Raw genomic sequence first — 21,809 nt, forward strand, 5'->3', positions numbered from 1 at the left:
CAAAAATAGAAAAACCTCATATGTCTAGAACATTCTTATTTTATCAAAAAAAAACTTAATGTTGCAAAAAAAAGAGTTATCAAAATCTCATCCAATTTAAAATATTAATTTCATAAATGGTTATATAAATCTTTTTGTTATCATTATCTCGAATATACCGTTGAGTTCATAAAAAATATCTGTGACGTCTAGAACATTCTTAAATTTTAGCACTACGCGGCGTTTTTAGTGATCTCTTAGATATTAGACGTTGCGCCGTTTTCACTTTCAGATATGCGATATTATTATAAACTACATGCCGTTTTTTGTTAACTCCACTGATCGTCGTCTTCTATTCTAATTCGATCCTCGACGGAGAACACTCGACGAGAAAAATCCAGATCGGGAATCAAACTTTGAGAAGAAAAAAAAAAAAAAAAGAGAATTTCGAATTTCTAAAGATGAATTTAGGGTTCGTAGTTGGAGTTATCGGCGTTCTGATTCTCTCCCATGCTGCTTATTCAACAATCCAATGTATGTCAACTCTTCACAAATCCAGTTCCAATTGAGTCAGATCTACTTTGCTTTTTTTTTGAGATAGTATCTTGAATTGGGTTTCTCTTCTTTGTTTGTTTCAGATAGAGGATTGTTGAAGATCATGGAGGAAGAGTTTTCTCGACCACCGATGAATGTGAGTTTATTATATATATAAAAAGGTTTCTCTTTTCCTCAGTTGTCTATTTTGGAACTTTGTTAGCAGTGATTATGCTTTTGATATATGTCTTGTGATTTGATTTCTTAAGGTTCTTTTGGAGCTGATCGTTGGACTAGCTCTCTGTATGTGGGCTGCTTTGACTTTCCCTGGGAAATTTCTCTCGATCCATCCGGATTCTGATGAAAACAGGTTTGTGATCATATGTATCTCTTGAACTCTCTGTTGTGTATCAGTGTTGATCAATCTGAAATCATGTTATCTAGTGAGTGTTTTTTGCTATTGGCTTAGGATGTTCTGTTCTAGAGATGTTCCTAGAGTCTAACATTGATGCCTTAGTTAAAGGATGGATTTTTTTCTCTGTTCGTAAATTGTTTGAGTTTGGAATAGAGTTACCGTGTCTTATAGAGACATCTTTTGGTTAGATTTGGTCCAGTTATTGATTTTAATCATGCGAGTTTGCAATGTCTAATGAATATGTTTTGTGAAGATTTGTGGATTTGTTTGTTCATGATCATTTTAAGGAACTTTTGTTCTAGAGATGTTGAGGGTCTTGCTTTGATGTTTCTTTAGCTCTCTGTTGTATATCAGTGTTTATCAATCTGAAATTTGGAAATTTGATAGTTAATGTTTTTTTCCATTGATTGAGAATGACCAAAGACCCATGTTTATGGATAAGAAACGCGTCTTCTAGAGATGTTGTACCTTTTCAGCATTGATGTTTAATTTACTAGTATTTTGTGTAGCTAAGGTTGTCTAACATGCTGGACATTCAAATTGGTCCAGTTACGGTTATGGGTTACAAGAACTTGAAGCAGTTCTGCACCTAACTCATTCGATCAGTTTAGATTTGTTTCATTGGCTTTTTATTCACCCTATGGTTCCTTCTACATGTCACAGCCTCTTTCTCACCTACCTTCTTATACATTATGGTTCTTGTATTGGTTGGGAGTTCGTATATCTTTTGTTAACTGATTATTTCAAATTTTTACAGGACGGTTTCTTTACCGGATAGCTCTGAGTTCATGATATTTAACCACCGTGGCAGACTGTTCCCACCACAGATCGACATGAAGTTTTAATTTTTTTTATCACACTGTTTAGTCAAACATTGATGTGTCTAATGCTCTATGAGATGTATCCATTGAAATTCTACCTTTAAGTAAACTACTCTGCTTTTCATCAATTTTTGATTCTAGGAAAGCGTCTGTGTGTTTGGGTCTCTATTTGGAATCTTAAAATCAACAAATGCACAACAAAAAGGCATAGTATATTATTGTCAAATACAATGCTTTTTTCTTATTCATTCCGGTTACCAGTTTCTGATACAAGAGAAAAAAGCATAATCGAACAGAACTGGTTTAGGTTCTCTTGGCACTGTTCTGGAAGGTCCAGCTCCAAATGTCGTGACGCTCAACGCCACGGCCCATGGCACCGGAAAAACCAGGGTGCATTTTTTCAAGAAAAACCTTAGAGAGATCTAAATGGGCAACGATCAAAGGCTTCTTAGGTTTCTTAACGTTTTCTGGCGCCAGAGTGACCGTAACCTTCGAGTTTTTATACTCAATCCAAGCCTTGTACCTCTCTCCATTGCTCAGCTTGACCTCCTTAAACGAATAGAGTAGACTTTTCCCAATTCTTGTCTGAACCCAATAACCAGCTTTAGCTGCAACAATGGAAGAAACAGAGTTGATATTTATCCCGACATGGTTATCATTAATGTCTCCAAAACTCTTGTCCTGAAAAACGTCGAACTCGACAGCAAAGATGTGGTTATTGGGGTTGCCATTGTTGGTTTTGTTGAAGATCCCGAGAAATCCAGCGGGTCCAGGACCGCTACTCTCAATAGAGGGGACGACAACGAAAGCGAGGCCGTGACCAGGGGCGGGTTTGACGCGAGTAGTAATGGAGAAAGTGAAAGAAGTTTCAAATGGATAAGGAGGAGAAGAAGAGTTTGAAGAAGGCTTGAAAGGGACAGGAGTGGACCAAAGACTTTGGCCGTGAGAGAATGGGTTTCCGTCTCGGGTCATGGAGAGAGCTCCGGAGCGGCTGACGCCATCAGAAGCAGGACCAAGCTCAGCGTCTCCAAGGAAGACCAACTCTGAGGTTGACGGCGGAAGTGGTGTGAGCTAAGACTAGCAGAGCAAGAAAACAGAGTTTATGAATCTGCTGCATTGTGTTATTGTGTTCCTGTAAGTGAGAGTTTGAAAGACTGAAGTCGAAAACGTGGTTGATTTATATATAGAAGAATAAACTTAAGAGCTCTATTACATGATTTCACGTTACATGACGTCAAGTAAACGCTTCACCTACAAGATTTTCCTTATTCCTTTGACAAAAATTGAGCTCGACCAAAACAACTGATCGTTGCTAAATGGAAAAAAAAAAAGAAGAAAAAAAAAATCATTGAATGGTCACATCAGTACATGACATAAACGCCAAGTAAACGCGTGAAGGCACTGTTGTGAATTCACTCATTGAGCAAGTGTATGAATGAATAAATTTACAGCTTTACTCTGTCAGAAAGAAGGATAAGGAAAAATTCTAGTGGGTCTTTAATTCTTCTTTTTTCTAGTGGGTGGGTCGAAGGGGGAACCAAAATATTAACGTCCTAGAAGTGACCACTGCAAATGGCTTAATGCGGATAAAATTTAGCTATCGTCAATTTTACCCTAGCAGATAAAATTTGAGAAGTTATCCAAATTTCTGCAGAAAATTTTTTTCATCCTAGCAGATAAAATTTGAGAAGTTATCCAAATTTCTGCAATATATGTAATCATTGTGATGTTGTTATTTGTTTTTTTTTTTGTCTTAAAACTCAAAATTGATCATTTTGTTTTTTGTTTATATGAAAATCATGTGAAAGTTGCATACTACTAGCATATAGGCCGACACCTAAAAATAAATAACTCGTATATAAATCCTAATCTTTAAATCCTTCGTTGACTTTGCTTAACGCTCGGACAGCTTGTAAAGTTTAAGATGATATCGTGCTTTATGATTTTAATTATCTTAAAAAAATAAGACCAATTAAGACAAAACGCACTTTAATGTGATCTGATTTGGTCTTTATTCAATAGAGAGATCGACATGCAAAAGTGTCCGTTCGAGGGTCTTCTATGTTCTAACTCATCAACAAGACTCGAACAAACTCAATACCATTACCACTCTCTGTCTCTCTCCATCTCTCGGAATCGTCCATGGGTTCGGAATTGGAGCTATTAACAGCCATTCGTAAAATAAAATATGTCTTAACTTGCCCACCCGGAGATGAGGATGAAGAATGGGCGAAGCAATGGAAGTTCATACCACTCATGATTCAAATAATCTCCCTGGTGAAGTCAATGGATTTGGATTCATCAGAACCGGAACCGGAGTCGAAGCACCTCATATCCCTCATTAACCAAACAATCTCAGTCGGCAACTCTATACCGGATTCACTAGAACCGGAATCCCAATTGGTATCGTTTGTGACTCGATCGATCCCTCTCATCGGTTCCATGGAGGACTCGTCGGATGAGCCGCCACAAGAGCTGACGTCACTCCTTTGTCAAATGTACACGTTTTTAAAATCTGTGAGTTTTTTAGCGGCGGAGGATTCAGAGCTTTCATCACTCATTCTTCAGATCATCTCTTTCGCCCGCTCCACATTACATAAGATGAAGAAGGAGAAGAAGTTGTTATTACCGGACCCAAAGCAGCTATTACCACTCATACAGAATCTAATGTCTCTCACCGTCTATGACTGGAAAAGTACATTGCCTGATAAAATGAAGTCAAGGCTCGTAACAGCCATTATTAGAATCATCACTCTGCTCAACTCTACCAATTTAAATTTGGATTCACTGCAGAACCAAGAACCGGAGCTGACGTCACTCATCTCTCAGGCCATCTCACTCTTCAACTCTATGGATTTTGATTCCTTGCCGGATACGCTAAAGGATCTCATATCATCCCTTTTTCAACTATATATGCATTCCATCTCTTCTGATTCAGATTCAGATTTGGAATATGCCCTGGAGGATTTGAATGTTATGTTACTCCTTGATGAAACACTGAAGTTGGAGCCGGAGCAGGAGCTCATATCACTCGTTCTTAAAATAGTCTCTCGCGCCTTTTTTATCTATCCGGGTTGGAATAAGCTTCTTTGTTTATGCCCTCAAGTACAATTAAGATTGGAACAAGGAACGTTTCGAGTGATTGAGAGGACCACCAATTACAACAAGCTGACGTGCCTCCCTCCACAGTGGGTAATTTTCAAGTTTGCTAGAGACGGCGTACAAGCTTCCCATTTTCTCTGTGAGGGTTGCAATGGCAAGGATCATCAAGAATATGAAAAGGCTCCTGTTGAGATCAAACACTCTCTTCATCCTAAACATTCTCTTCAGCTTGTTTCCTTTGAGGACAGGGAAACCAGGAGATTTCTTCCGCTTCTCACCTTGGACTTGAAGGATAACGAAAACAGGGCATGTTATTGCTGTGATGAGTTTCTCGAGCAGGTGTTTTATTACTGCTCCGCTTGTGATTTTGCTATTCGTTTTGCTTGTGTGCAAAAACAACCACGTCTCTTCCCTATGGACCATCCCAAGTGGCACGAGCATACACTTGCTTTGTTCCCAAGTCAGGCTCCCTTTCCTTGCAACCTTTGTGCCTTGACACATTCATCAAGCTGTCCTTTCTATATATGTCCCCCTTGTGACTTTGTGGTCCATCAAAGCTGTCTCAACTTACCACATCTCATAAGGATATCTCGACATCCTCATCGTATCTCTTTCACCTATTCTTTCGACCAAGGAGATTGGTCTTGTGGTGTTTGTCGCAAAAAGATGGATAATGATTACGGGGGCTATTCTTGCGTCAAGGATGGTTGTTCCTATGCGGCTCATTCCAAGTGTGCCACACAAAGCAATGTGTGGGATGGCATAGAACTTGAGGGAGTGCCTGAAGAAATCGAAGAAGAACTTGAGCCATTTGTGACGATAAGTGATGGAGTCATACAACATTTCAGCCATCAACATCATCATTTGAGACTTGATGAGAACACGGATAGAGAGTACGATGAGGATAAGCTATGTCAAGCATGTGTCATGCCAATCTATTTCGGTAACTTCTACTCTTGTATGCAATGTGAGTTTATTCTACACGAGACGTGTGCAAATCTTTCTCGCAAATTATATCACCCGATACATCCACATCTACTCACTCTAGTGGAAAAATATGAAGGTTTTATGGGAAATAGTGAAAATAAATGTACAGCTTGTTCTCGCGAGTGCAAAACTGGTTTCTTCTATGAATGCGGTGAAGAAGGATGTTCTTTCCATCTACATGTGCAGTGCGCCACAGTTTCTGAGCCATTAGACCACGAAAGTCATATGCATCCTTTATTCTTAACATCCAAACCGGGAGAGCGAAGAATTTGTTCGGTTTGCAAAGAGACAGAGTCAAGACCTTCTTCCCCTTCCACAGATGAAACATTCAATTGCATTGAGTGTGACTTTGTTTTGTGTTTCAAATGTGCCACTTTACCTCAAAAGGTGAGGTATAAGTATGATAAGCATATGCTTACTCTTTCTTATGGGGAGGAGACAACTCAGACAAGTACCATGATGATGTCTTGGTGTGAAGTCTGCGAGCTGGCAATAAATCATAAGGAGCGGTTTTACGCGTGTGATGAGTATTGTTGTGTCACACTACACGTTGAATGTATGCTTGGAAAGGACTTATATATGAAGGCTGGCTCAACGTGGAATATTAACGACCAGTGTCGTCCGATACATGTTCTACCCAACAATCAGCACATGTTTCGACCTATTTGTTACGATTGTAAGAAGCGGTGTCTACACAAATTAGTTTTTTTATTGGACCCTGAAATAGTATTTTGTTCCATATTTTGTTATTGGCAGATGTTCCTGAATGAATAAGAGGGGATTTAATTTGAAGAACAAAAAAACCGAAAAATTGAATTCCGTATTCTATATTATTCATTACTTTCTATGTTTTTATTTAAGTAGCCTGAAATAAAATTGAATACCGTTTTCTATTTTATCATCCTAACCAATACAATTTGAGAAGTTATCCAAATTTCTGCAATATATGTAATCTAATTATGTTAAGAGCTCTGTGCATAATGCTATGCCAGTATTTTAAAATTGATTGTACACTACTACACTACGTAACCAAAACTCAAAATTGGGCATCAATAATTTTGTTTTGTTTTCATGTGAAAGTTGCATAGGCCGAGACCTAAATAACTGGTATATATAAATTGACCTTACATAATATTTGTTAATGACCTCTTAAATATTGACTGTTCAGGTTTCTAATTTATCTAAATAAATAAGACCAAGACAAAGATCCACAAGCTACGGGTCAGAAAATATAAAATTCAAAATGCGTGTGAAAAGATCCACAAGCTACTGTTTGTAATATTAATAACATACACATTAGCTATGGGTGGACATATGGTATGGTTGATATGCCAACTTGATGGTTCTTGAAGTGCGTTTTGATTTGGTCTATTATCATTCGTTAGAAGAAGTCAATATGTATATATACAATTACGGTTAAGTAATTATTTAAAACCTTGGTTGAGCTGTTTCTTTTTTTACCACATAATCAGATAAACAAGATCAGTTTTGTATTTCCCTGCTTTACCATTGGTCTATTCTACTGCTTTAAAAAAGTACAATGCAAAAACATCAATAGTCACAAAAGTATAATATTTTAAAATAGTCACAAAAGTATTATTTAAAATAAACAATACAAATTTCTTTAAAAACATCTCAACTCAAAAATGAAACAGAAGAAGTAAATATATAATCTCTTAACCGATAGTTGACTTTTGCACATGCTGTCAATCCAGAGGGAGTGTATATATATCTCAATACTAGTCTCTCTATTTCTCGGCGGGAGCTATCACCGATTCGGAATCGTCCATGTATTCGGAATACTCGGCATCATCGGAATCCTCAATGTTTTCGGAATTGCATCTATCAATGGCCATTTCAGAAATGATATCTGTTTTAGACGGCTCCGCCGATGATGAGGAGAAGAAATCCAAGTGCATATCACTCATGATTCGAATAATCTCTCGAGTGAGCTCAATGGATTTGGACCCGGAGCCGCCGGAGAAGTCGAAGCTCATATCACTCATTAAGCAAACAATTGCCGTCGGCGACTCTATACCGGATGATTCAGCAGAACCGGAGTCGCAATTGGTATCGCTCGTCACTCGATCTATCCCTCTCATCGGTTCCGCGGAGTCAGAGCCGGAGCTGACGTCACTCGTTGGTCAAATGTACAAGTGTTTAAACTCTGTTGGTTTATTAAAAGTAGAAGCAACGGCGGAGGATTCGGAGCTTTCGTCACTCATTCTTCAGATCATCTCTCTCGCCCGGTTCGCATTATCTCCGTGGTCGGAACCGGTTTCGACGGATTCGGAATCGGAGATATTAACTGCCATTTCTCAGATAAAATCTGTCTTCACTTGCACACCCGGGGATGACGATGAGGAATCAGAGAAGAAATCCAAGTGCGTATCACTTCTGATTCAAGTAATCTCTCTGGTGAGCTCAATGGATTTGGATTCAGCTGAACCGGACTCCAAGCTCATATCACTCATTAAGCAAACGATCTCCGTCGCCAAATCTATACCGGATTTAGAACCGGAGTCGCAATTAGTATCGCTGGTGGCTCGATCGATCCCTCTCATCGGTTCCGCCGAGTCGGAGCCAGAGCTGACGTCACTCGTTGGGGAGTTGTACTCGTATTTCGAATCCGAGGTCTTCGATACGGATTCAGAGCTTTCATCGCTCATTCTTCAGTTCATCTCTTTCTCCCCATTCGAACCCGACCTGCCGAAGTCGCGGCTATTATCACTCATTAAGAAACTAATGTCTTTCACCGTCTATGACTCGTCGAGTATACTTTCGAGGAAAAGGATGTCACTGCTCGCAACAACCATTATTAAAATTATCACTCTGCTCAACTCTACCAATTTTAATTTGGATTCACTTCATAAGCAATCGCCGGAGCTGACGCAACTCATCTCTCAGGCCATCTCACTCTTCAACTCTTTGGATTTGGATTCCCAGCCTGAGCCGCTAAGGTATCTCATATATTCCCTTTCTGAACTATATCTCAACGCTTCCGATTCGGATTCAGATTTGGACTGTGGCCTGGATTTGGATGTTATGTTACTCCTTGATGCAACACTGAATTTGGAGCCGGAGCACGAGCTCATCTCACTCGTTCTTAAAATAGTCTCTATCGCCTTCTCTGAGTATATGCATTGGGGGAAGCTTCTTTCTTTATGCCCTCAAGTACAAGTAAGATTGCAGCAAGGAAGGTTTTATGTGACTGACCAGAATACCACCAATAATAACAAGCTGGCTTGCCTCCCTGTACGCTGGGTTATTTTCATGTTTACTAGAGGCGCAGCAGACGCTTCCCATTTTCTCTGTGAGGGTTGCAATGGCAATAACCATCAAGAATACAACAAGGCTCCTGTTGAGATCAAACACCCTCTTCATCCTAAACACTCTCTTCAGCTTGTCTCCTTGGAGGATGATGGCGGAACCAGGACATGCTATTGCTGTGATGAAATTCTCGAGCAGATATTTTATTACTGCTCCGCCTGTGATTTTGCTATTCGTTTTGCTTGTGTGCAAAAACAACCACGTGTCTTCCCTATGGACCATCCCAAGTGGCACGAGCATACACTTGCTCTGTTCCCAAGTCAGGCTCCCTTTCCTTGCAACCTCTGTGCCTTGACACATTCATCAAGCTGTCCTTTCTTTATATGTCCCCCTTGTGACTTTGTGGTCCATCAAAGCTGTCTCAACTTACCACATCTCATTAGGATATCTCGCCATCCTCATCGTATCTCTTTCACCCATTCTTTTGACCAAGGAAATGATCTGTCTTGTGGTGTTTGTCGCAAAAAGATCAACAATGATTATGGGGGCTATTCTTGCGTCAAGGATGGTTGTTCTTATGCTGCTCATTCGAAATGTGCCACACAGAGCAATGTGTGGGATGGCATAGAACTTGAGGGAGTGCCTGAAGAAATTGAAGAAGAACTTGAACCATTTGTGACGATAAGTGATGGAGTCATACAACATTTCAGCCATCAACATCATCATTTGAGACTTGATGAGAATACGGATAGAGAGTACGATGAGGATAAGCTATGTCAAGCATGTGTCATGCCAATCTATTTCGGTAACTTCTACTCTTGTATGCAATGTGAGTTTATTCTACACGAAACATGTGCAAATCTTTCTCGCAAGTTACATCACCCGATACATCCACATCTACTCACTCTAATGGGAAGATATGAAGGTGTTATGGGAAACACAAAAAATAGCTGTTCAGCTTGTCCTTGGGAGTGCAAAACTGGTTTCTTCTATGAATGCGGTGAAGAAGAATGTTCTTTCCGGCTACATGTGCAGTGTGCCACAGTTTCTGAGCCATTAGACCACGAAAGTCATATGCATCCTTTGTTCTTAACATCCAAACAGGGAGAGCGAAGAATTTGTTCCGTTTGCAAAGAGACAGAGTCGAGACGTTCTTCCGCTTCTACAGATGAAACATTCAATTGCATTGAGTGTGACTTTGTTTTGTGTTTCAAATGTGCTACTTTACCTCAAAAGCTGAGGTATAAGTATGATAAACATATGCTTACTCTTTCTTATGCGGAGGAGACAACTCAGACAAGTACCATGATGTCTTGGTGTGAAGTCTGCGAGCAGGCAATAAATCATCATAAGGAGCGGTTTTACACGTGTGATGAGTATTGTTGTGTCACACTACACGTTGAATGTATGCTTGGGAAGGACTTATACATGAAGCCCGGTTCATCGTGGAATAATGACAGCGCTGTTCGTATGATACATCTTCTACCCAACAATCATCACATGTCTCGGCCTATTTGTTTCATTTGTAAGAAGCGGTGTCCACACAAATTAGTTTTTTTTATGGACCCTGAAATAGTATTTTGTTCCACATTATGTTATCATGAGTTGTTAAATTTTTAGATTACTGAATGAATAAGAGGGGGTTTTAATTTGAAGAAAAAAACACTAAAATCATCTCAAATCATTAGTTTAATAACCATGGCTGCAGGAGGACCTCTGGTGCATCTCATCAACAGCTTATTCTTGTGCTTTGCGTCAGTGGTGATTCTTGAATGGATTTTGTTTGAATAGATCTCACAGTCCCGAGCACATTTGATCAGAAAGCAAAGATACTGACTGAGCACTTACTATCCTTTCCCAAACCTGTTTCTATGAGTCCCATATATTGCTATTCTGGCTATTCCAGTATAACCGGTTCCGTTCTGTACCGAGACTCTTGACACGGCAACACTCGTGATCGTTTTAAGTTTTATCCCGAAAAAAGTACAGTTTTGAATAAGTAAGTTTAAGCCAGGGTCATGGCGATGATCTGAGTACTTCTGCCGTCACAGTGTAGAAGCTTCTCTCTTTTAAGTATATAGCCACATTGCCGGAGAACTTTCATTCTCTATTAAAACCTGGATCCAGGTTCATTGTCTTGAGACTTTCACACAAGATTGGAGACAAATCAGATGAGTTGATACAATAACAAGGTCGATCGGAAGCTAGAATAATTTTATAATCCCAAAGTTACACATAAGTAACTATGTATATGCTTGGATCCAGCCTTCTTAAAACTGATCCAGATATCTAAATCATTGCAACATTCAGAGAACCCTCTCTCTCTCTCTCTCTCTCTCTCTCTCTCTCTCTCTCTCTCTCTTCTCTCTCTCTCTCTCTCTCTCTCTCTCTTTTTCTTCAATTCCATTGATTGAAAATCTAATTTCAACAAGAAACAGAACTGACTCGAGAGAGATACCATAAAGATGTAAACTTTGAGTCACAATTCCCAAGAATTAGAGAATATATACCGTTTTAGAAGAATCGGATTGATGAGGAAACCCAGATTCAGCCTGAGTGATCATGGAGGACAAAGGAAGCGATGAGCGAAGCCAAAGCAGAGGATGAGCGGCGGAGAACGGAGGCAGATGACCGAAACCCAGGAATCTTGTTCCAGAGATTATTATTATTTTATTTTATTTATTTTTTTTGGTCTTTGGGTTATATTTCCTTAAGCGATTCCGGTCTAACCACCCGGTTTGATTGTATCTTCTTTGGTCCAATCAAGATTTTTTTTCTTTTCTTGTTGGGTTGGCAGTGGTAATTAAGGCGGTCCTAGAATTTGAACATGCAGCATAAACGCGTCTCAGTACCACATTTTTTATAATCAATGAGAAACAACAACAACCCAATTGGACCTAGCCCTCATTAAGCTAAATTTGTTATTGTAGATTATAAATTGTAATTTGTAATATTATACTGTACAAATCTCTAGTCTCTAAAAAAAAAAAATAAAAAAAATAATAATAATAATAATCTCTAGTCTCTAAAATGATAGTTGACTTTGTTGTAGCAACAGCCTGTAAATGCAAAAGCACTAATCGTTACCCTAAAAAAAAAATATCTACTGCCAGCTCTAAGGATTCGAATTTAATTAGTTAATAGTACTTAATATAGTAGTATCAAATTGTCAAACACTATCAAAGAGGCCTTATTATATGCATACATAATACCCCTAATACTCTGTCGTCTCATCATCAATGCATTTATTTTATTTCATTTTATTTTTAGCAGATCATGCATGAGACTAATTTTGTTAGTTTAAAAACTCGAATATTTATTTATGTGCTTACTCTGTTTAGGTATTCTAAATAACTTCCTCTATACTCTATACCAAAAAAAAAACGTTCATTTACTCAAAATAATGTCTCTCGTGAACTCTATGGGTTCAGAGGAGGAGGAGCATGAGGTGCAGATGGAGGAGATGGAGGAGCCGGAGCTCAGAACAATGATTATTCAGATAATTCATCTTATCGGGGATTCGCAACCAGAACCAGAGTCTGAGCTTGTATCACTCGTTATTAAAATATTCAGTCTAGTCAACGCTATGAAGTCGGATTTGAGGGCGCATTCGGAGCTAAAATCACTCATTCCTAGAGTATTTTCTATCATCGCCTCTCAGGATTTGGAGCCAGATCAGTCTGAGCTCCCGTCACTCATTACTCGAATGATCACTATACTCAGCTCTATGGACTCCAATTCATGGTCGGAGCAGGAGTCGGAGCTCGTATCACTCGTTACTAAAACGACTTCCCTCGTCACCTCTATGGAGCCGGAGTCAGAGACGGAGTCGGAGCTCAAGTCACTCATTACTCAAATCATTTCTATTGTCAGCTCTGACAATTCGAAGCTCGTATCACTTATTGGTCAATGGGAATATCTCCTTATCTCACCGGTTTCGAATACAGAACTGGAGCATGACTTCTTATCACTCACTAGTCAAACAATTTCGCTCGTTAGATCTATGGATTTCGAGTCGCAGCCAAAGCCGCACTCGGAGCTCATAGCCCTCGTAACTCAGTTTCTCTCTCTACTCAGCTCTGTATCGGATTCGGATCCGGAGTCTGAACTCATATCACTCATCACTGAAAACATATCTTGTGTGGACGATTCAGATTCGAAGCCGGAGTTAGGAATCATACCACTCATTTCTCGACTAGCATTTCTCAAGCCGCAGCGAAAGATCATATCAGTCGTTAGACGAATGGTCTCTCTCGTCGGGTCTATGACTTCAGATTCGGAGCCAGTAGATCAACTTATCTCCGTATGCCCTCAAATGGGAGTAGTTTTCGAACAAGGGAGGTTTCGCGTTAATGAATTCCCCATAAGATCCCGAGGAGAAAGATGGATATGTGGCGCTGGATTCCGGCAATTATTCAGCTTAGCAGGAGGAGACGACGCCGACGCCGACGCTACCCATTTTTGGTGCCAAAATTGCAATGGCGACTACCATGAAGAATGTGACAAGTCCCCACCTCTCGTCGACCACTTTCGTGATCAAAAACATCTTCTTCAGCTTGTCGTGGCGAGGGACGGACAAACCATGGAATGTTATTGTTGCACTGAAGATCTCCTATGGATATTTTATTATTGTGCGTCTTGCGAGATTGCTATCAATATAACTTGTCTGGAGAAGCCACCAGTCTTTTATATAGACTGTACCAAGTGGCATGAGCATACACTTACTCTGTTTCCGAGACATGGTTCCTTAACTTGCAACCTATGTGGCTTGGACGATGCAAGATCCGCTATCTATATGTGTCCCCGTTGTAACTTTGTGGTCCATCAAAAGTGTCTCAGCTTACCACGTGTCATAAGGATATCTCGCCATCCCCATCGTATCTCTTTTACCCCTTCTTTCGGCCAAGAAGCTCCCTCCTGTTATATTTGTCGCAAAGATATAAATAGATACTACGGAGGTTTTTGTTGCATCAAGGACGATTGTTCATATACGGCTCATTCAAGATGTGCCACACAGAGAAATGTGTGGGATGGCATAGAACTTGAAGGAGTTGAAGAAGAAGTTGAAGAAGAAGTTCTTGACCCGTTTGTGATAATAAGCGACGGAATCATACAACATTTCAGTCATCCACAGCATCATCTGAGACTTGATGAGAACACGAGCAGGGAGTACGACGAAAATGAGCTGTGTCATGCATGCATCACGCCAATCTATTTCGGTAATATCTACTCTTGTATGCAGTGTGATTTCATTCTTCACGAAGAATGTGCCAATTTTCGTCGTAAAATACATCACCCGATACATCCACATATGCTCACTCTAGGAGAACGCACCGATATTAGGGATAAGCCGAGATTATGTTCAGCTTGTCCATGGTTGTGCACAGGTGGTCTCATCTATGAGTGCCGTAATAAAGAATGTGATTTCCAGCTACACCTGCAGTGCGCTTCCATTTCAGAGCCATTGGTCCATCCAAGTCATACACATTCTTTATTCCTAACATCCAAACCTGAAGAGTGGCAAAGAAAATGTTCTGTTTGCAAAAAGTCATATCATTGTTCCACAAATGAATCGTTCAATTGCATTGAGGAGGAGTGTGACTTTGCTTTGTGTTTTGTTTGTGCCACTTTACCACAAAAAGTGAGGTATAAGCATGATAAGCATATACTCACTATGTCCTATGGGAACGAGACAAGTACCACGACTAATTGGTGTGAAGGTTGTGAGGAAATAATAAATCCAATGGAGCGGTTTTATGTGTGTGATGAGTACTGTTGTGTCACCCTACACATTGAATGTTTGATAGGAGCGGACATTTACATGAAACCCGATTCTTCGTTTCACTTTCACATGTTGCCGGGTTCATCGGTTTCCTTACGCGGTAGTACCTTTATAAAAATCTGGCCCAATCGTCATATGTGTCGACCTTTTTGCTCCATATGTAGGAAGCGTTGTCCACACAAAATAATTGTCACAGGGCATTTTGAACTTCTATGTTGTTCTACATTTTGTTTATCAGAACTGTAGAGAGTGAGTGACTAAGCTCGATGGATATTGCTCTTGTTGTTGTAACTCGTAAGAAATATTACTGAATTTGTATTCTGTTGTATTGATTTGTCAGATATGTCCTACATTGTCAACTTGTTACGAGATATTTCCTTTTGCACTACTATCAAGCTGTACACGGAATTATCAACTTTATTCCTTCTTATCCTCACAAAACTCAAGGAAAATTCATAATCTCCTCTGTTTTCATGCTTTGTTCTTCGTTACAACTTACCATAAGCCAAATGTCTTGTAACCAGGGAGAAGTTACATCATTGAAGCTGCAGTGATGGCGACATCGAGTTGCTTACGAGAACATGTTGGTCCAAATAACTGTGCAGGGGTTAAGTGAACCTGTATAATTTCTTGTAATCAACTCTATATAGTATTTTGCATCGAGGCGAAACAGAATCTTTAAGTATGAATCTCATTCTCATTACGTAGCTCGTTGTTGTTCTTTAAGTACAGTGTCTCGTAATCTGCAGCAACTACTGCTGGGGAACAAAAGTATAGATAATAGTAACAAGCTTCGTAAATATCAAACTGTATACACAACGTAGAGTAAAAATGATCACAGACACATAATTAATTAGGTATATACATGGCATGTGTGTGTTTAACCAAAGAGCCATGTTACATCCTATCGAGATACTTATAATCAATGCAACCTTCAGAGAACCCTATCTCTGTTAAAAGAGAATCAATCAGACGGTTGATCTGTATTCAAAACTTGTTCCCGGTTGTTCAGTGGAAGGGAAAGCCTCCAAGCCAGTAACCATGGCTGCAGGAGGACCACGGCGACACCTCTGATGCATCTCATCAACAGCTTCAGGTGGTCCAGAAAAGAGTGCTTCCACTGAACCGTCCCTGCGATTCCTAACCCATCCCTTAATCCCGAGCTGCTCTGCATTCTCAACAGTCCAGTTCCTGTAGCACACTCCCTGTACTCTACCCTTTATCACAACCCTCACCTGCACCAACAATTTAGACATCTTCAAACCATATTATCAGAGAACTAAGAAGCATTATACAATCAGATGGTTAGTTAAATCAAATTGTGGAATATTTAGTAGATATCTAAATCCAATCAGCAATGTTCATATTATGGTTGGTGATTCAAAGAAACATTTCGCTCGAACAGTAGTTGTTAAAAACAAACAGGGAAAAAGAAGAATAGAGTTGATAATGCCAAACTAGCATAAAGATACCAACGAACCTCAGTTCTAGTCCTCTAGATAAATTAATCAAAAAAACAGAAGAACTAGCAGATGCAACAAACAATACATGTGGTTATAGAATTGCACCTCACTCAACCTTTTTGATGGTCTCAGACTCTCAAGTCGGAAACTTCAAATCGCCAACAGATGAGACAAACAAAAGAGTCTAGAAGCTGAACAAGCATCATAGTTTTATTTACAGCATAAAATCTCAGTACCACGTTTTTTTGATAATCAATGAGAAACAACAACTAAACATTCTATAGATTCAGAAGGAAACTAGTAACCTACATACATGGTTGATTCACTGATTCAAACAAAGCAAAACCATCATCAATCCACATTGAAACAAAAACCCATCAAGAGGAAAACCTAATTTCAACAGGAAACAGAATTGGCTCTCAATTTACCATAAATACCATTAAAAATGTAAACTTGTTTAACATTAAAAAAAAAAAAAAAAATCTAAACTTTAGTCACAATTCCAACGAAATTTAAGAAAAAAAATACCGTTTTAGAAGAATCGGATTGGTGGGGAGAGCCAGATTCAGCCTGAGTGGCCATGGAAGACACAGGAGCAGATGAGCGAAGCCAAGGCAGGGGACGAGGAAGACGAAGAGCGGCAGAGAACAGAGGAAGAGTACAAAGAGGAGGATTCCGATGGTAAGCGCGAATAAAGATGCTACGAGGATTATGAGATCTACTAAACAGTGAAGTAGAGATTTGTGAAACTTTGCCGAAACTCAGGAATCTTGTTCCAGTTCCGACAACAATTGATGTCATTCTCCGTTTTAGAAACTTTCTCTCGTGTTTCTTCTTCAGAGTGTTTTTTTTTTTTTTGGTTATTATTATTTTTCTTAACGAACGATCCCGGTTCTGTTAAACTAACCGGTTCGATTGCATCTGGTTCGGTCTAATCAAGATTATTTCCCAAATATTCATTTCTTTAACATTAATTAGTGGTAAGTTTTCAAACTTAATAGTAGAACATTATGGAGTATTCAGTAAATCTCTCCAAAAATTCTTTTGGCCCATAAGAATGAGCCCAGTGAAACCAATCTTAAATGCTGGCCTATTTAAGCTCAATTTTTCTTTTTCTTTCTTTTTTGCTTCCCTTCGTTTTCTTAAAATGCTGGTCAAGTACTCTTGTAGTGTGAAATTGTGAATAGATTCAAATTTCAATGAAAATATCAAAATAAAAAAAGAGAGAAATTTATTGTAATTCCAAACACGTATTTTCAACATGTAGAGAACAGTAGAAGTAATGTTATAGAAATTTGAAACTGGGAAGTCTGGGAAGCTTGAATGGACTTATCTTATTGATCATATAAAATCAAGTCAGCCTTATAAGATCAAGTCAGCTTAGTATTTAATAAGCTTAAGTTCAAAGCGGTTGAAAATCAAATTGACAAAATAATTAATTGCAAATGGAATGGTCATTTTATTTTCCACCTTTTTTTTTGTTGATTATAAATAGTCAAAAGTCAAATTAACGTTTCATGGGAGACTTGGACTAAATATAATTAGTGGCTTCCTTGTATATATAGAAAGGACTCTTCTTCTCATCCCCCTTCAACCAAAAACGAGGAACGAAAGACTCGATGGAGTAAAACGAAACGAAACAAGGTGGAAACATGGTTGCACGTGTGGCTGCGCGACTTTAACCAAACTTTGACAAGTCAGAATTTACTCATAATATTCAAATTGTTTTATTACAAGTTGTTATATTTTTATTTTAAATGAGTTTGACATGGTTATTTATACTTATATCAGACTGGGATTCGAAATTTGTTTTAATTTAACCCAAATTTACTTTAGAAAGTTATTAGTTTCGGCTTCGATCGTTAAGTTTCCATAATTCTAGAAATGAATACTTAAGAGTTACGTGAAACATCATGCATGCATGTATTGATAAAAAACCAGTAAATATAAATATAACATGGTTAGCCTGTAGCTCTATTTCTTAATTTTCTTTTGTTAAGTTAGGATCAATTTTACACATAGTTTATAGAAAAATAATCAAAGAAAAAAAAACATTTATATATCATTTAGATTATATGACATTCAAAAAAGAAAATATCAGAGAAAATATGGGAAAGGAATATATATAATTGTCTACACTCACATGTAGCGAGTTTTTTTTTTCCTATTTTTCATGGAACACAACACAACTAAATAAAACATAAGAAGAAGAAGACCTTTCTATTTTTGTGATCAGTATTTCCAGCCTGTACTTGTGGGGAGAGACTCGTGCCGTGCAATCCAATCCGAGAGACACAAAATATAAATTGCCATGTGGGCCTGACGTGGACCGATCCCACTACATTATAACATATCAACATATTATTAATCATCATCACCCATCATTTTGATGACCATGATTCATGCTTCTTATGCACATATACAACTTGATCATTCATCCCTACTAAAAAATCTCACAAGTCAATCATAACCCCCACATGTATCATCTTTATCACTGTAGATGTTTTCACAAGAAACATCTTTGTTATTAGGATATGGCAAGAAAACAAATTAACTTTTTAACCAATTAGTAAAAAAGTATGTAAACTTAATGGTAAATGTAAGTAAAAATAAAAAAGTGGTAAACAAATGTTTACGTCACATTCAAAGCTGAGTCAGAAACTCGTTGGCAATTTGTCAAGTTCATGGTTCTTGCCACTTCATTCTACATTTCTTTAATGTTGCTGACGGATCTTCTTTTCCAAAAATTTCTTAATAATAATTTTATAATCCATTTTTATAAGTGCTGGATTAGGTTTTCGCATCAGCAAATGATTTGGATGCAATTTAAATATTACATTTTTATGTTCATATGTTGTTTTCCTTTCCTTTGGTGGAGCTCACATTGAATTATTGTTTTCATATTGACCTTGTGGATAGAAATATTCGAGTTTTCGTTTTTTATACAATTATAAATCTTGAGGGGATCATGTCTCTCTATCTATATATGTTAGTACGTTCAATCTTATGTAGTAGTATTAGATAATGGTGGAATATTCCTATATGCATAGCTTTCTGGTTTGATTAATTTGCCCTTAAAATCAAATATCACATTGTCTTTTTGCGATTTGTTGCGTGTGACAGAGACAAGGGAACATTTTTATATTGTTTACTATAAGATGTACGAATATTTAATTAAAACAATAGCTAAGTGTATACATACATACACTATCTATAAGAAACAAAATTTATACGAATTTAGTAATAATATAAATTGGAGGCAAGAATACAAATGTTTTTGCTGATGTATGAAGCGGCATGAACCTTCTTATCTTAAAAATCATTATTGATGTTTTAAGAAAAAAAATAACAACAAAAATATATATCAGAATCACACACGTAAACGTGATCATACGTCGGTCCGTCCAAATAACTACCCACTCTTAAAGTCTTAATTAAATAAGTATGTGGCTGTTTATCATCGTTTGATAGAAAAATGAAACCAGGTCGGAGTCCTTTTGTTCTTTTAGTTAAAAACACTTTCAAATTAACCGTAAACCGACCTGTAAGTTTAAAATAAACTAGTTCATATGACAGTTGGTAATTTTCGTATTTAATACTTTGGTGTTTGATCATGACTATCTCTAATTAACTAAATGATACTAGTATATTGTATTAGAATTAGATTTAAGGAATTAATTAATGAGTAAAAAAGGGTTAGGATTAGCTTAATCTGCCCCCACTAACTTTTGTATCATGAGTGTGAAAGGAACCAACAATTTTATCTACGAAGGCAACAATAACATTTTCATTGGTTTCTACTTCATTAATTATAATCATTTAGATGATTAGATCTTTTCTTGGCCATACAAAAGCTTGAAGTTTCAAGATCATTCGGGAAGGATATTTGTTTAGCAGTTACCAATAACAAAAAATATTATATAAATTAATGAGCTAAATCCATAAATTGAATAGTTTATTGTTTTTACTATATATCACAACTCGTATATGCACTAGAAGGTTCGAGAATATTACAAATTCAGTGACGATGTTCTGTGACAAATACATACGAGTAACGACATACAAAATTATGTTGGATGGTTCAATTTATAGCAAAATAAAACAAGAAAAATGTTTGCACTTACGATCCAAACATTTATATTTTACGGCAATTGTAGATTTATTATTATGCTTTGATAAGAAAAAACACTCATTTCTTTATGGATCAGTGACGATTCTACAACAAGTATTGTATACTACGAACATAAGTTATTGTTGTGTTATTTTTTTTATCCTTATCGTCATCATCAGAGTCACACCTACCTAGGAACACGTACAGATTTGCTCTCCAGTAAAGTTACACTATTGGTTTAAAACAACTAAATAATACTATAGATTGTCATGAAAACACTCATTTGATCTTTAGTAAACAAACAAACAAAAAGAAACCAGTCATTCGAATATGAAATAGTTAGCTACTAAATCACTATCCCCGTATATAAATGTATCTATTGGAGAATGCTAATAGTTATTTTGTCCCTTGGCAATTGTAAACCACTCACAAATTTTGATGATCATGTCCGATGACGACAGTTTTAACTTTAGCACAACTTTTATTTCTGATACAATAAAGCTAACTAAATACATCCAACCATTTGATCAACAAATCATTAAAATTCAAAATTCATAACTTCGTTCGTACCTAACATCCATAAATAACGTCTCCATCGACTCTTCTTTTTGGCCTTATTAAACCAATGAGTTATGAGTCAAAATATTGTTTCCAATTAATACAATCAATATACATATATATATATATATACACATATTAGTCGTCTTATAGTATAACATTCTATGCAAGTTGTATGTGTGTTAATGATGTGTTAACCATTATAATGTTACCCTTTATGGTAAACGAAAAGCTATTATGACCCTCAGAAGTAGAAACTTTTGGAAACAACAAAAGATGATTTTACATGCAAAAGATAAATTAAGACGAATTCTCAATGTTCGGCTTCTTCTTCTATAATACTATAGTTATTAACATAAATGAAAGACTAACCAAATATTTTGCTTTAAAGAAATAGACAAAAACTCAATTGCTGTCCTGGGACTTTCTTTTGGCATGGATGGATGGACCAGAGACGTTCTTGCTATATACGTCATTCGAGATGTGAATTTTGTTAAACTCACATTGGGAAAAATATCTAGGCACACTAACCGAGAAGATTTAAGAGGCGGCACAACAAATATTTGGTTCATACATAATATTTGATCTACAGTCGGCTGATTAATAAATGTTGGGGAAGAAGACTCGAGAGCGATCTGAAGGCTAGTATGAATTGGATTGTCATTTTTATGCATAATATTAAATGTTGCCTTATAACTTATATAGACCCCCCATCTGACCCAAAGACTAGTATAAATTGGATTGTTCTTCTCCTTGTTGTGATGATTGAGTTGAGATGCGGTCCTGT

General features: G+C 37.6%; 4 protein-coding genes and 2 pseudogenes across 7 annotated transcripts; 4 read left to right on the forward strand and 2 right to left on the reverse strand.

Moving 5' to 3' along the window:
- The first annotated feature begins 88 nt into the window (after nt 1-88).
- LOC104768508 (membrane magnesium transporter) lies at nt 89-1,894 on the forward strand. The gene is made up of 4 exons (XM_010492511.3): nt 89-513; nt 618-670; nt 783-883; nt 1,686-1,894. The coding sequence occupies exons 1-4, from the start codon at nt 441-443 to the stop codon at nt 1,771-1,773; spliced, it is 315 nt and encodes a 104-aa protein (XP_010490813.1). The 5' UTR covers nt 89-440; the 3' UTR covers nt 1,774-1,894.
- Nucleotides 1,895-1,940: 46 nt separating this feature from the next.
- Nucleotides 1,941-2,977, reverse strand: LOC104772104 (lectin-like protein; annotated as a pseudogene). The gene has a single exon (XR_015593867.1). The product of XR_015593867.1 is annotated as a lectin-like protein (transcript).
- Nucleotides 2,978-3,776: 799 nt separating this feature from the next.
- On the forward strand, nt 3,777-6,654 carry LOC104768509 (uncharacterized). Its single transcript, XM_010492512.3, has one exon. It carries the CDS (start codon nt 3,892-3,894, stop codon nt 6,610-6,612), a length of 2,721 nt encoding a protein of 906 aa, XP_010490814.1. The 5' UTR covers nt 3,777-3,891; the 3' UTR covers nt 6,613-6,654.
- A 742-nt stretch (nt 6,655-7,396) lies between these two features.
- LOC104768510 (uncharacterized) lies at nt 7,397-10,744 on the forward strand (annotated as a pseudogene). The gene has a single exon (XR_015594173.1). The product of XR_015594173.1 is annotated as an uncharacterized LOC104768510 (transcript).
- Nucleotides 10,745-12,444: 1,700 nt separating this feature from the next.
- On the forward strand, nt 12,445-15,278 carry LOC104768511 (uncharacterized). Its single transcript, XM_010492514.3, has one exon. The coding sequence runs from the start codon at nt 12,512-12,514 to the stop codon at nt 15,134-15,136; it is 2,625 nt and encodes an 874-aa protein (XP_010490816.1). The 5' UTR covers nt 12,445-12,511; the 3' UTR covers nt 15,137-15,278.
- A 386-nt stretch (nt 15,279-15,664) lies between these two features.
- On the reverse strand, nt 15,665-17,665 carry LOC104768512 (uncharacterized). Of its 2 annotated transcripts, none has more exons than XM_010492515.2 (2): nt 16,882-17,665; nt 15,665-16,125 (listed from the first exon to the last, which is right to left on the reverse strand). In XM_010492515.2, the coding sequence occupies exons 1-2, from the start codon at nt 17,152-17,154 to the stop codon at nt 15,859-15,861; spliced, it is 540 nt and encodes a 179-aa protein (XP_010490817.1). In that variant the 5' UTR covers nt 17,155-17,665; the 3' UTR covers nt 15,665-15,858. The 2 variants fall into 2 exon arrangements, with proteins under 2 accessions (XP_010490817.1, XP_087362497.1); XM_087506371.1 differs by having other exon boundaries at nt 15,665-16,146; nt 16,882-17,206.
- Between the last annotated feature and the right edge of the window lie 4,144 nt (nt 17,666-21,809).

The sequence above is a fragment of the Camelina sativa genome, chromosome 20 (genome assembly GCF_030686135.1).
Source record: "Camelina sativa cultivar CO46 ecotype springtype chromosome 20, ASM3068613v1".
Taxonomy (NCBI): Eukaryota; Viridiplantae; Streptophyta; class Magnoliopsida; order Brassicales; family Brassicaceae; genus Camelina; species Camelina sativa.